The sequence below is a fragment of the Hyposmocoma kahamanoa genome, unplaced genomic scaffold (assembly GCF_003589595.1).
Source record: "Hyposmocoma kahamanoa isolate Upper Pololo Valley unplaced genomic scaffold, ASM358959v1 93763, whole genome shotgun sequence".
Lineage (NCBI taxonomy): Eukaryota > Metazoa > Arthropoda > Insecta > Lepidoptera > Cosmopterigidae > Hyposmocoma > Hyposmocoma kahamanoa.
Genome location: NW_020654862.1, coordinates 1 through 15,344, shown reverse-complemented (window position 1 = coordinate 15,344; position 15,344 = coordinate 1). Strand labels below are relative to the sequence as shown.

Genomic DNA, 15,344 nt, shown 5'->3' with positions numbered 1-15,344 from the left:
GTAATTATACTGTCACATTTTTAATTTTTAAGTTTTCTTTTTTTTTTTTTGTAAGTTTGGAGTTGCTCAACATGTCAACCTAGGCAGTGAGTTCTTTTGGCTAATTTAATTTATTAATTTTTTTATTTTAAATATTTTTTGTTTGTTTGTTTTATATCTATATAATATTTTCGTATTTTACGTATTTATTAAGTTTACATATCTATTTTTCAATGATTGTAGAAGATGAATATTTTTCTTGCTCTTCCGATGATTACGAAAGTGCGCAAAGTCTTAATTCTAGTCTTTCTGACTCTGATCCTCTTGAAGATAAGCTTTCTAATATATTTAGCAATAACTCCAAATTTCTTTCCCTAGTGCACATCAACGCGCAGAGCATTCCCGCTCACTACAACGATCTTCTCACATCTTTTAGCGCCGGCGTAGTTGATAGTATTCTCGTATCGGAAACTTGGCTGAAGCCTTCATTACCTTCGACTAGCTGTTCCATTCCAGGCTACAAACTCTTTCGCAATGACCGTACGGGCTGCGGGGGTGGTGGTGTTGGTGTTTACCTACGTAGCCACATTCCTGCTGACGTTGTTTGCAGTTCTCAGTCACAGTATACTGGATCTTTGGAATATCTGTTTCTTTCAGTAGTAGTCCACCATAAAAAAATTCTGCTTGGTGTTTTATATAGCCCAAATGACAAAACAGACTACTTTAACACCTTGGAAGGTACTCTTGTAGACTTGGTTCCCCTTTTTGATCATGTTGTTCTTATGGGCGACCTAAATACTTGTATTCTCAAGAATAACTACCGTTCGGATAAGTTATTAGCTTTGACGTCTGCGCTTGATCTCCAAGTGCTGACGACATTGAAACCGACCCATTACTTCCCTAACAGCAGACCTTCCCTGATTGACTTAATGATTGTTTCTCACCCTAAGCTGGTCCTTTCGCATGGGCAGATGGATGCTCCTTTTTCACATCACGATTTAATTTTTCTCTCTTACAGAGTGCGTCCACCTAAAGTTAAAGGAAAGGTCCGTCTATTGCGCAATTTTAAGCATATGGATCTTGTTCGTTTGAGAGAGGATATTGGTCGGGTTGACTGGTCTTTGCTTTTTTCGTCTGACAGTATTGACGTTAAGGTTGATATTCTTAATACTGAACTTGTAAAAATTTATGACTCTCATGCACCAGTACGTCCAGTACGTGTCAGACACGCACCAGCTCCTTGGCTTTCGCCTGAGATTAGAAGGGTTATGGTGAAGCGTGATAGAGCCAAGTGCCGTCTAAAACGTGAGCCCTCTCTATTAAACCTCGAAGCCTATAAGAAGTTACGAAATCTCTGCAACAGAATGTGTAGGGATGCTAAACGCCGTTATATTCATTCCACCATTCAAAATCTTTCTCAGGCTCAGGTCTGGAAATTTTTGCATTCTATTGGCGTGGGCGAGTCCATGGATGTTTGTCAAAGCAACGTGGATCTCAATGCCCTAAATTCTCATTTTTCGACTCCCCCTGTCATTCTTAACCATCTTACTAAATCCAGTACCCTTTCTTCTCTTTCTAATCTTGTTCCACCTGTTTGTCCCCCTTTTACTTTTAACATGGTCTCAGAAGAAACTGTAATGAAATGTGTCCGCTCAATCTCCACCAAAGCCATCGGCAGTGACAATTTGAGCCTCGACATGATTCTACCTGTGTTGGAGGACATTGCACCTGTTGTTACTCATATCATAAATTATTCTCTCTCGCGCAATGTTTTTCCAGCACAATGGAAAAAGGCTTTTGTTATACCTCTCCCTAAAATCCCAAATCCTACATCACTTTCACAATACCGTCCTATTTCTATTCTTCCTATCCTCTCTAAAGCTCTTGAGTCCATTGACACTTTATTCTCACCTCATCTCCCATAACCTTTTATGTCCATATCAGTCTGGCTTTCGTCCATCTCATAGTACTGTTAGTGCTTTACTGAACATTACTGAAGACATACGTCATGCTATGGATGAAACGAAGCTCACTGCTATTGCTTTGTTGGATTTTAGTAGTGCATTTAACTCCGTTGATTTGGACATTCTCATGGGTACTCTTCAGGCTGTTAATATCTCCTCTACTGTCCTTAGTTGGTTCTCTTCTTATCTCTTTGGTCGCCAGCAGTGTGTGAAAACTAATGATGGCTCGTCATCCTGGTCTAATTTAACTGCTGGTGTACCTCAAGGCGGCGTACTTTCTCCCTTACTCTTTTCAATTTTTATTAATAATATTTCCCGCGTAATTTCTTCTCCCTTCCATCTGTATGCTGACGATCTTCAACTCTATCGTAACTTTAAGGTAGGTGAGGTCTCTGAGGCAATTTCGGCACTGAATTTCGATTTGTTGGCTATCCAGTCATGGGCTAAGTCGTTTGGCCTCTTAATTAATCCTGCTAAGTCGCAGGCCATGATTGTTGGTAGTAGCAGAATAAGATGCAAGCTTGATTGGTCCTTAGTACCTGCGTTGGTCTATGATGGAACGTCCATTGCATATACTGACAAAGCCAAAAATCTAGGCATAATAATGGATTGTACCTTGTCTTGGACCTCTCATGTTAATGAGGTCAGCAGGCGTATGCACCACTCATTTCACTCCCTCAAACGACTCCAATATTTTCTCCCTTTTCATACTAAAATTATGCTAGCGCAAACTCTTCTTCTCCCCATACTTGACTATGCCGACGTTTGTTATTTAGATGTGACCGTGGAGCTTTTAAATAAATTAGAGCGCTTACAAAACCTGGCTATTCGGTTTATTTTCGGTCTCCGTAAATATGATCATGTTTCCGAATTTCGTGCTCGGTTAAATTGGCTCCCAATTCGTCTTCGCCGTGATGTGCATATCCTGTCCACTATTTATAATATACTTCGCGACCCTAACTCCCCACCCTACCTTCGTTCCCGGTTCCAGCTGCTGCCCCCTCCCACCCGCTCTAGACGTCCCTGCATCACTAAGACGCTCGTTCAACCCAGCTGCAATACTAATTTCTTTTTTAACTCCTTTTCTTGTCGTGCAGTGCAGTTGTGGAATAAACTCCCTTCCCACATCCAGGCGAGCCCGTCGATTGCTTCTTTCAAGAAAAGTTTGAAAGCGCACTTTCTTGCAGAACTTTCTTCGTAATCATCTTATTGTTTCTTAATTATTATTATTTTTTTATTATTATATATTTATATATATCTATATATATTATGATGATGCTATTTATTATACGTTATTTATTGTATTTATTTATAATACTTATGTGTGTATCGGTATTTATACAAATTATTTCGATAGTTTATAGTATTTCACCCTCTCTATCTTGCACGCTGTTGCCCGCTTACAACTTACGCTCTCACCACCATAGGTTGACTGGAAGAGATCTCTTTTAGAGATAAGTCCACCTTTGCTCACTTTTGTTCACAGATTTTTTCTTGTTGTTTGTTTTTTTGGTGCAATAAAAATCAGGATTTTGGACACGTATATATAAACTTGATCCCAAATGCCAATTAAGCGACATGGCTGTGTTCCGGATTGAAGGGTAGCTAAGAGACCGCAATTATGGGTACAGGACACTTAAGAACTTATGTCCCAAGACGGGCATTTGGGATAATAAGGACACTTCATTATAATTTAAACTGTCTATATCACAGCCTCAATCGAAAAGTAACAACTACATGTAACAGCTCCAAATCTTTCTACATTATTTTTAATTATAGTGACCCTCCCAACCGACCCTTAGGGTATACGAGAAGGGCACTATAAACTGTGCGTGCAGAATCTTGTTTCTGACGCCAGATCAGCCAGTGTACAAGGTTGCCACAGACCTTTGTCACTGACTTCATCCGGTTCTCAAGAGGCTAGTGGCTCGGGTGATGCGCCCCGGTTGCACGTACAGTGCCCTCCTACTTTCCAGATAGGTACCGAATTTGTAGGCACGGTCACTTCCCGTTGCGCATTGCACAACTAACGGATGCCACCGCTAAGCCGTCGACTCTAAAGTCCACCACCAAATGTCGTCGTTGGTGGCAAAATAAACGTCTAAAAACGTCGAAAATGGGAAAAACGTCGTCTCTCCAGTTCCCTAAGCGGCTGGAGGGACGGGAGGATACGTAACAGTAAAGTTTTTGGGTACTATAAATAAAGTTATTGGGTAATATATCGATTCTTTCGCATCTTGGAGTACCGAGGTCGCTATCCGAAATCTTCAGCGTCTTCTTGCTGCTGCAAGACTTAGAGGACGCAGACGCTGAGATTCCTGAAGCAGTTCAGGTGCCTTGAGTAGGACCCTCCACACACCAGACATATCACTTTTTTAACCGACTTCAAAAAAAGGAAGAGGTTTTTAATTCGAATGTTTTTTTAATGAATGTTACGCAATAACTCCGTCATGGCATTTGTGAACCAATTTTACTGATTCTTTTTTGTTGGAAAGAGGGTACCTCAGTATTGGCCCTCAGTATAAAAATAGGCATGCAATTTCACATGAAGGTAAGTATTTGTATTTGAAGGTAAGTAAAAATCATTTCATAAATGTACATATATTCCATTAAATAGACTTCTCAAGATTATTTACATTTGTTTAAGTACCTAAACAAATAGACTATAAATGAAGTTTTGTCATATTTTAATTTTTTTCAAACATATCTAGCCAGTTTCCCAAAAATGATTGCACTTTATTACTGAGGGCGATATATGATACTGTGAATATCTTCTATCAGTCTCATTATATCATCCAATGATATTGTCTGATATTATCTGTCTGTCTGTATACCATAAAAAACACTTACTTGCAAACAAAATATCGGATGACATTAGCGTGACAAACGAGTAAGGTGAAGCTGTCGTCCTTCTGTTCCTTGGATGCGCGGTAGAAATAGCGCCTGAAACCAGCTTCGATGCGGGCGCCCTCCTGGAAGAACTGCTACACTTGCCAACAACAATAATTACGAGTTAGTCACCACTGTCCATTTGGTATAAAAACAAGAATAAAAAGAAAAAAAAGATAGATAAACAAGGAAAAAACAAGTACATACATAAAGTAGTTCTAACACTCACGTCCAGTTTTTCATAAAATAAATAAATAAAAAATCTAGAATTTACAATTATTACAATAATAATTATAGTAGAATGGTAAAAGCAAAAATTTTACAAAAAACAAAACTAAAAAGATAGATCAAGTACCAATAATAATAAGGAAAATTTAAGTTCAATACAAATACAATATAAAAATAATGTATGTTAAAATTATGGTTTACTATATTTTGAATACAAAATAAAAACGTATGGTAGAATGAATGGGCAGGTGATACTAACTCTTCTATAACGCAATTTATAAAAATGAAGTACTGTGAGACACAAGCATAATGGTAATTTGAGCATTTAAACAGATGTTATTTTGGAATCTACACCCAGTGCACGTATGGTAGATTCTCCCAGACACTCACGACTTTCTACAAGTAACAGAATATCTAGTTCTTAGGTTTTCACAATTGTTACACATAGGAAATTGGACTATTTTATTCAGATCTACATCGCGTATATTTGTTTTTTCAAACAAACCAACGGCCCTTCACAGGTCTCGTGGTCACGGCTGACAGACGCAGTAAAAAAAAAGAAGTTTCATTTCCTAAATAAGTATTTTAATAGTATTTTATGCAATCGTTGCCGAGTAAGCTCACCCGTTACCACTGAACACATAGATGTATATGAGAAGAAAAACATTTTGCAACTACCAAGAGTTCTGGGTCCCTGGTCAGCTTCCTGAAGAATCGTTCATTTATTCATTGCCACCGTATGTTATAAAAGGCCTAACTTTACATGTGGTCATATAGACCCCGTTAGGGCGCGTTCCCATTATGTCTTAATGTGTTATTTATCGCTAGACGACTGTCGCGTCTAACCTGTTTCCTTCCATATCACGACTATCTGTCGTGACTGTGTCGTTGACGTGTATTTTATCGTGGAATGACTGTAGTGTCACTAAATCGTGAGGACAATTTATCGGTTCACGGTAGCCGCCTTGTCGTTTGCACAACAGAATCGTTTGGTACGATTATCTGTCATCACATTTTTATAATTACGTTTTATTTATCGTCAGACAACTGTCGTTCTCGCTCTTCCCATTATCACGACAGTTTGTCGTCGTAACGTCAAAAAAGTCGTGAAGGACAATTAATCGTGTTTTACTATAAGTGAACAACTTCATTTAAATATACAAGCCACGACACTTTAAACTTCAAAACTATCTGGCGTCGAGAGATAATAGCAACGCGCCCTTGGGGCACTGCAAGATTTAACAATTTTAAGACAGGAACTTATGATTACTTACATTATTTATAAGTTACACGCAACTATAACAGACATATACTTCAAGTGGTATAAGCAGAAATTGATCACATAATTTCGGTTGACAACTCAACAGCGAGGTCTGAAGTATTTTTTTTTACGTTTTAATAAACTCTCTCATTAACTTACAGTTCGACCCTAATAACAAGAGTCCGGTTAACCGGGTGTCGCGATCTCTGAAGTCCCGGGTTCGATCCCCGGCCGGGTCAGAGCAGAAATCTAACGTTTCTATATTGTCTCGGGTCTGGGTATATGTGGTACAGTTGTTGTTTTCGATTTTCATAACACACTTTACTACTTTATTACAACGTGCTTTAGCTACTTATTTTGGAATCAGTAATATCATTTATTTTGACAGTATTGTTACGGATGGAATGTCGAACGAGAACGAGATTAGATCCCCAGAAGCGGTATCTACGTACGTTGTTTTTCACTAAATAAATTTCTGTAAGGGATATTGCAACAATATTACTAAATGGTTATCACTAATTTCAGGTTTCTAACCACGGTATGGTTTCTTTTTATTTTCCAGGTACTGTCGACAAAACGTCACTACACTACGGTTGGTACGGCCGTGGTGATGGTTTTAAACTGTTCAGTGCATGGACTCCAGTCCTTAGTGCTTGCAGTAATAAAAACAAAAAACACCTCGAGTTCAGTTTCGCGTGTGGGTACAGTGAGTGTGGTTTGTGTGAAAAAAGTGAGTGACAATGGTAACGCCACAACATATCGACGATGAAGGTAGTAGTCGTCGACAGCGCAAGAGGGTAGACAGATATGTCTGCTCTTAAAGCTGCCATCTATCGCCGTCCAATCAACCCGTGACCATGGAGCGTGCAAACGTCCCGAAATATCAAGAAAATAAAAAAAAGTCATATTGGATAAGAAACCTGAAATTAGTGATAATCATTTAATGAATAACCACGAAACCCTTATAATCTATATAATATTACTAAATGTAATCAAAACACCATTCAAACGCATTTATATCACTGGATGTGTACAGAATGAGCGATAGTAGCGAACTAAGAACTAATATAAAAATGGTAAAACGACAAAATGTTAGCACCGTTAGTAACTAGTTGCAGTTTGCGGTCATTGTTCTTAAACCTTTTAAATGACAAAAAATAAAATCCCTAAACAATAGGATCTGTTTTCTGCAATTCTGATTGCACACATTCACAATCCTTAAGGTGCTCAATACTTTGGGCCAATGCTGTATATTCAGCTGATAAGGGTTATTATTGTTTATTGCATCATATTTTTAATATAAATAATAACTTTGTTTTGTGTACTTGTGCCTCACAATAGTTATTAAAGAAAAAGAAGAAAATGTTAAAATTTACTTTTGGTTCAGGTTTCCAATGTCCCACTGGTGGCTCTGGCGGTATCGGTGCACCTTCTTCAATTAATTGACAGTCATGTATTGGGATATTGCAATCAAGTTGCTCACTTATTATTCCTCCTGTCTCCTGTGCCCGCATCATTGTTGATCGTACTAGGAGATCGAATTTTATACCAAGAGATGCCAACCTTTTGCCTGTCTCTTCTGCTTGGTGTCTGCCTGTAATTGTGGTTATTATTATTATTATTATTAGGGTGGCTTCATTTAGGGTTGACACAGCCCTTCATCACTCAACACATCTGAACTTTTGTGACATATATAATAATAAGACAAGTATGGTAACTCTATACAAACGTAGCAGCGCGGCTTGTATGTATGCACGCACGCTGCGTGCCTTGTATGGACGCACACATTCGCATGATTTCGCGATGCACTCGCGTAGCATAGCGCGGGTCGTCTCACGCGCCAATAATTATAGAATTGAAGCGGTCGATTGATGTTGAAAAGTTGACATCAAATAGCAGATCTGTTTATTGTTGTGTTCGTAAAAATTCCTCAAATTCGGATTTGTTCAGAATTTCGTTGCCATTTCATAATCATAGTCCTAACCGATACACCAATCTGCGATGCTGGCTTGGTACATCAATACACAAGTATTGCATTTAATAAAGGCTATTTCAATATAGTACAACAACACTGTGATGAACACCTTAATATGTTTCTCAAATTATGTTTACAACCTGTAGGTACAACTAAAATAAATTGTAACAACCCAGCACTCCAAGCCGAGTGTAGGCATTTACGCGTCGAACAGGCAGGAGTTGCCCTACTTACTCTTATTAAACTATGATTGTGACCACTAGTAATTACAATTTGGAACTATGTCCAACAGCATTAAAGAACTGAAGGATGTTTGATGTCCTCTTGCTGTGGCCTGTCTTCCCTTGGAGCTTCATACGCGCATCTAGGCGCAGCATTGGCTTAGGGCATGCAGAGGAGTTTCATCTGCCAGATTGTGTGATTATGAAGTCATGAACCTACACGCAATTATTTCAAATTCTTATGTACAGTCAAAGTTTGTTCTATTATTAACAGACAACCTTCAGATATTTTAAGATATTACAGGGAAATCTACTATTTGCTTTACATTTAGTTACCACATATTTCATGCAAATGTTTCCTTTATATACACTGTTGATAAACCAAATATAATTACTTAAATCGCTTGTATTATAAGTTTACTTGTACTATGTTAATTGAATTCATAAAAAAACAAATTGAGAAGATTGTTCTTTTCTCAATCAGAGCTTCCTGTTTGTGGTAGTGGTGTGAGAAGACAACTCTATCAGTGGCTGGGGCACCTACAATAGGACGATATTTAAATAAAAAATATTTCTTCTATCTAGTTCTCTGATGTTTGTTTTAAACCGTGTGTCAAGTGTGTCAAATGTGTCAAGGCTTCTCTTACAGTGTGCTGAATAAACACCATAGCATGACTATCCCACATCACTCATTACCATGCTGAACCAATTTGTTTCATACTAGTCCATTACGTAGCGTATGTATATTCTACACACTTAGAACTAATGCAAGTTTTTCCAATGCAGGTTTTTATTGTAAGACTACTTTACACACCAAACTCAAAAAGGTTAAAATAATTCAAATAGGATTCAAAGAGAAATGGAAACAATTTTATTATTACCTAAATCAGTTAGTTTTTGTTCCCTATCGCTTGCCCCATTGACGTTATATTGGCCGTGCCGAATTAAGAATATGTGCCTCCATGCCGTTCCTTTTGCCTTTTCTATTTCTGAATTGTACCTGTTCTGCTCCGCTGGACTACTCAATTTTACAGGTTCCACTATGCAACAAGGGTCACGGCTAAAAATTATAATACAATGTAATTTAAATGAAGAATATGATAAAACAGGTACACCTAAGTAAATGTGGTGGACACGTTGAAACTGCAAGTAAAACATTATGAAGTATCTTAGAATCAGCTGACATGTAAAAAATAGTATCAAAATCATTTCACTAGCTTTTGTAAAAAAAAATATTACGGCTTGACTGTACAAAAACACTATGAAAACTGGACCATGGTCTAATCTGTCTGAAACAAGCATTAAAAACAATTTACAATAAAAAACATTCATCAAAGTGTTTAAAAATCCTGTACCCTTAGTAAATGAAAATTGTTTTGGTTTAATTTTCTCAAAAACGAGAAAGGAAAAAGTTTATAAAAATAAAGTGTTCATTAAAGTCTATCTGATACAAAGACAACTTATTACAAAATTGCAAAACAAATTACGTTTTAAAAGTGCCCTCTTTCCCACCATCTGAACAATATTTCAGACACACAAACAGATACAGGTACACACAAATGCCAGATACTCTTACCTAAATATGCGATATATATATCATGCATAATATGTATGTAAATACCGATTATCAATGGCCTACTGTAAGTAAACTAGGCCTATATAACCTCCAAACATTACTGCACCAAAAATATTATTGTTATAAACTTACTGGTCCCAATTCTTCTCCCACGGTTGGGAAGGAGTGTAATTCGTCGTCCAGGAGTTAAGCACGTTGAACGTACTAACATGTTCATCTTTATTCATACGATAATACGCCAGTCCACCGCCGATAGCACCCAAACTTACTAACGCTAATTTACGTAATCGAGAAAACGTAGCCATGTCGTCCAACTAACAAAACATTCACAATGTGATTATCTGTGTTATAGACTAGGTAAATGAAGTTAAAAAGAATCACCAATCATCAGTTTAGTCCAACACGACCGTCTATTCGATCTAACCTAAAATTAAGTTACAGTTTTTTTTTCACAATTTATTTGCCTAGGCAGAGAGGTTCTTCCATACAGCCTCTTCACACATGATATAACGTCTAAGGTTGTAACATTACAAAATATTACACACATATTATATTCTTATCTCAATAACTAATTTTTTCTCAAAAATTGTGTTAGGTGTGTACGTCATTTGTATGCGATTTAATTTCAAATTCCTCTTATGGCAACTTCAGCCAGATTAGGGGACAATTTTGACTGACGAACAAACGACATGGTCTCGTTTTCACATTTATTTTACAATAAAAACCAGTTAATTGTTCATTGAACATTAAAACAGTCTCGAGGTAATTATGGTCCACCACTAAGTAACACTGACGTCTCCAACTTCAATCCATGGTTTCTCACAAAAAAAGCAATAATTTCAGACAAAACGCAAATAAATGTATAAAACAGCACTGACAAAAATAATCTTTAAGATTTTTTCAGTAAAAGATATCGAAAAACGTGTAGAAAACTACTATCAAACGTTGGAAAGCAATGGTTTTGGCGCGTAAAACAAAAAATCCAAAATATTATCATACTGCTTTTTCTTGTGCCGGGGAACAAAAAAACATCAAATTATACTTAATACTAAGTTTATTGAGTATCACGATGTTTTACTACCATGATATTCAATTAATTTTTGTGAAATTACTCCACTACTTTGATAAAATTCTTAATACAATATTTATCATATCTCCTTTGTTCAAATATTGGACATCCAGGAATTACATTGAATAGGTGGGTATGAGAGATAATAAAAATTACTCAGTAATTCCATAAAGTTTATTCCATACATTGGTCTGTAGTTAAATGTTTTATACAATATCGATATTAAAGTATATAGATTAAAAATCTTAAGAAGAAAGATACCTAATTAAAAGAGTACAATAAGTAGGATATGTTCTATATTATAAGAAAATATGAACTGTTACTTACAACGGTTTTAAAATCACGAATTAGGAAATTATGCGTTGCGTATCTCACTCTTCATATCATTATACAATAAATGAGTATCAACTATTTTATCAAGAAACGGTCCATAATACATTAAAGAAAAAAATGTATTTATTTATATAATTTACAAGATTAACGTTGATGTATTCTATAAGTACCTACGTAATGATACTATAAAGAAGTTATTAAATTTTATTAACTATCTATGAACTTTCTTAAAGTGTAAAATTTAATGAAATGTTTGATTCAATTACAAGTTAAGAAAGACTTATCCAATCCTTTGAAGTTTAAATCGCCCCTCTCATCACTAACAGTCGTAAACCTATCTGACGTTTTTGTTGTATCTGGGATATACGATCTTATTAGATAGTATTCGCCACTCAATGTCTAGTCTACCTTATGAAATATTTAAAAATATTATTCATTAAAAAAATAGTTGGAAGCGAGGATTATTATTATTTCTGTATTGAGCATTGGATAAAGAGCCATCAGTTTAAAAAGGTAATAAATAATGATGGAACTCTAAACTAAAAATTATCTGTGTAAAAATTGTAATTACAAAAACCCGCCATTTTTTTCTATAAATAATAATTTCCCTCTGAGGAACAGCTATTTATTTATTTATTGAGCATTGACTATGAAACCTTCAGCTTAAAAATGTAAAAAATAATTAAGAAACTCAAAGCGTAGTAGTTAATGTACTTATACTAATAATTATAAAACTCTAAAAACCCGTTACTTTTTTTCCCTTTGATGAATAGTCGATTATAAATATAAATATGAAACGCAAAGCGTAATGTGTATGTGCCAACTACAACCAGCCATTTTTTTCTTTTTTTTATATATATTATTTGTATTTATTAAACATTGGCTATAAAACTGTCAGCACAAAAAGATAAAAAATAATTAAGAAACTCAAAGCGTAATTCGTCTAAAAACTATAACTGTAAAAACCCGCCCTTTTTTCCTCTGGGGAACAGCTCAGATGCGTGCTGTTTGTGTATGCTATTTACGACGTTAGTTACGAGAAACCGATATGACACACGTACCGTTGCACTCATAGATTATTAGGGTGGCCTACACGGTCTGCTCGAGCAGTTAGCTAATGATCAACATACACGGACCGCTCTTGCAGTCATAATCAACAGCTTGAGGCCGCCATTGATAATTGCTGGAGTAGTTGATACCAACTGCGGCAGTTGGTATCAACTGCTCAACAAGTCACAATTTCAATTTAATTCAAATGAGTAGGAACATGGATTTTGAGAAAGAAGCACTACTACTGCTTTTGCTCAGACGACGTACGACGAGCGCGTGTGGAGGGTACTGCACGAGAGTAGTCGACGACTGTAGCTTGCTATGTGGTCGCAGCTTGAAGCAGTCGATACTAGCTCCGTCAAGCTGCCCGTGTATGGCCGGAATTAGATGCTGATGTTGCACTCTACATTTTTTTTGTTACAACCGTTCTCGTAAAATATTTTCCTTGCATCAACGTCTCATTCACAGTGATTTATTTTTGCGGTACGTCACAATCGTTAATAGTAGTAGGCAATAATAGTAATTATTTGACATCGTCACTACGCTAGGTTAAGCAAGAGTAAGGTTAAAATAGCACTTGAACTGGTAGAGTTTAAGTAGCCGCCACTGGCCTGCACAGTGGTATATCGGTTCCGTCTGTTGTTTCATCATCGTCTTCATCATCACATGCGTCCTCTGGCTCTCCGAGAGCTCTCACAAACTCTGTAAAAATGAAAATGAATATCTGTATCTTGTGCAATCTAACAACGCCTTCCGAGTGTTGCTGGGGTTGTCGCGCTTCTTTAACGCTTCGGATCTTGTTGCTTTTATGTATTTAAAAAAAAAAACGCAAAAAATGTAATATAACTAAATGAAAAAAGCTTTTTCATTTCAATGATTTTGTGACATTTAATAACAAACAATCAATCTGCATAAAAATAATCAATCTGTCTTGCTAATCGTTCTGGAATTTTATCAATTTCTTACTACCTACTGACTATCTAGAGAGTTTAGAATGGAGTGGTTCGTTCCTCTTCTAAATGTGTCTGCTTCTGCAGCTAGCTTGACACATTAGTCGTCCATAATGCAGTCTGGAATATTGTGTTATGGTCGCCAAGCGGTGAAAATTTTGGTTTTGAGGTTTGGAGGATATATTCACAGAGACGTACCTATACAGAGAGATTTGTTGTAATACATTGCAACCAGGGGACCTATTATGATCTCTTATAGTAATCCTGATTAAGCACGTAAGTTGAATTGCCCGTCAAATGCGTTAAATATAGTCAAGTTCTATGCAGTTTACGTAGACTATTCAAAAGCCATCCACCTTTTTTCTCATAGCAACATCGCTGAGCACATTGTACGCACACTGGATTTTCGCTCATTGGATGCATGCAACTATTTTAGAATTTTAATGTTTTATTTGTTTTGTATGTTGTTAATGTTCTTGTCTTTTTGTATTTTGTAAGTTACTAACACTTGATCTAAGTACTTTTGATTTTTTGTTTTTTCTTTAAATTATTATGTCCCATTTCTGTGCAAAGATCTCCCCAAAATAATTTTTCTGCTCCCTGTGTTTGGTGATTTCCTCCACAAACCCATTGAGATCGTCTCGTCAATGCTTTCTCGATATTTTAAAGTGTGAAGAGAGAGGCTTGAATAAGAATAGAGATTGTAATACTATAAATCTTTATAAATGAAGATACAGTGTAATGTATTCTGCATCTTTTCACTTAGGTATAAAAACTTATAGTACTTATTACAACTTGTCTTCGTCTTCTAGTTGCTCTTTTCACTCTTCATTTATTTAGTAGATTTGTTATTTTAATTACCTGGAAATCTCATAATATGGCATATCAGTAATGAACACTCACCAAGGAAATCGATACGTCCATCTCCATCAGAATCCACTTCTTTGATCATATCCTCAACTGTGAACATAGAAATATTATTTTTAATTTACAAATAGTACAATTAGTAAGAGAGCTTAACATCAGCAAAAATTACTTTAGAAGCCTTGATTTAGAATTTTTTTGAGCAGGTACAAGTATTTCCAATCTCAATCAGATCTAATTTAGATATCCATTAGCGCGCGCTTATTTCAATTTTACCGCGCGCGTTACGACTATCATGCGTATCCATGCTACGGGGGCTGTTGTAGATTTTTGGTTTGGAAAATACGAATAAACGAATAGTGCAAGAGTGGTGTTCTCATTTTACAGGATGTTTCTCTCGTTGGCATTTAGTTAGTTAAGATGGATGTATGGAGTGACGAGAGTTTGAAAGTGGCGCCAGTGACGGAAAAGATGAGGAGTAATAGGTTAGCGTGGTATGGACATGTCATGCGGAGAAAAGAATGTCATGTGACAAGAAGAGTGTTAGGTATGAATGTGGAAGGATATAAGGGGAAAGGAAGGCCAAAGAAAAGATGGATGGATTGTGTGAAAGATGACATGGATAAGAAAGGTGTGAGTATAAAAATGACGGCTGATATGGAAGAGTGGAAGAAAAATACATGTTGTGCCGACCCCACCTAGCGTCGAATAAGGACAGGAAGAAGAGTTTCTCTCGTTAGCAAAATAATATATTAAATAAATTGTACCTACTCATTGACACTTTTTTGTGAAATAACCATAAACATTTGTTACGATTATCAATACAAAGATCGAACACAGAAAAACTTCGTCGGTCAGTTGTGATACCTGTAAAGGTATCGGCTGCAGTGAGAAGGTTATTCAAAAATCTGTAACTAGATGTCAGTACAAAGATTATAACAAAAACACATAGGAGAATTTTGACGACTCGGTAACTGGAGCCATG

General features: G+C 36.4%; 2 protein-coding genes across 3 annotated transcripts; one reads left to right on the top strand and one right to left on the bottom strand.

The window, feature by feature from the left end:
- Positions 1-212: 212 nt before the first annotated feature.
- LOC113237729 lies at positions 213-1,904 on the top strand. Its single transcript, XM_026474311.1, has one exon. It carries the CDS (start codon positions 213-215, stop codon positions 1,902-1,904), a length of 1,692 nt encoding a protein of 563 aa, XP_026330096.1.
- A 2,885-nt stretch (positions 1,905-4,789) lies between these two features.
- LOC113237728 (serine/threonine-protein phosphatase Pgam5, mitochondrial) lies at positions 4,790-10,512 on the bottom strand. 2 transcript variants are annotated; one of them, XM_026474309.1, is made up of 4 exons: positions 10,226-10,512; positions 9,399-9,577; positions 7,698-7,915; positions 4,790-4,927 (listed from the first exon to the last, which is right to left on the bottom strand). In XM_026474309.1, exons 1-4 carry the CDS (start codon positions 10,396-10,398, stop codon positions 4,790-4,792), a joined length of 708 nt encoding a protein of 235 aa, XP_026330094.1. In that variant the 5' UTR covers positions 10,399-10,512. The 2 variants fall into 2 exon arrangements, with proteins under 2 accessions (XP_026330094.1, XP_026330095.1); XM_026474310.1 differs by having other exon boundaries at positions 4,790-4,924.
- Between the last annotated feature and the right edge of the window lie 4,832 nt (positions 10,513-15,344).

Excerpts from the sequence above, each read along its gene's own strand:
- LOC113237729 (XM_026474311.1), top strand. The coding sequence starts at position 213 with ATGATTGTAGAAGATGAATATTTTTCTTGCTCTTCCGATGATTACGAA.
- LOC113237728 (XM_026474309.1), bottom strand. The coding sequence starts at position 10,398 with ATGGCTACGTTTTCTCGATTACGTAAATTAGCGTTAGTAAGTTTGGGT. Across the intron at positions 9,578-10,225 it reads TGGGAGAAGAATTGGGACCA|CCGTGACCCTTGTTGCATAG; the intron begins GTAAGTTTATAA and ends TATAATTTTTAG. Across the intron at positions 7,916-9,398 it reads ACAAAAACTAACTGATTTAG|GCAGACACCAAGCAGAAGAG; the intron begins GTAATAATAAAA and ends CCACAATTACAG.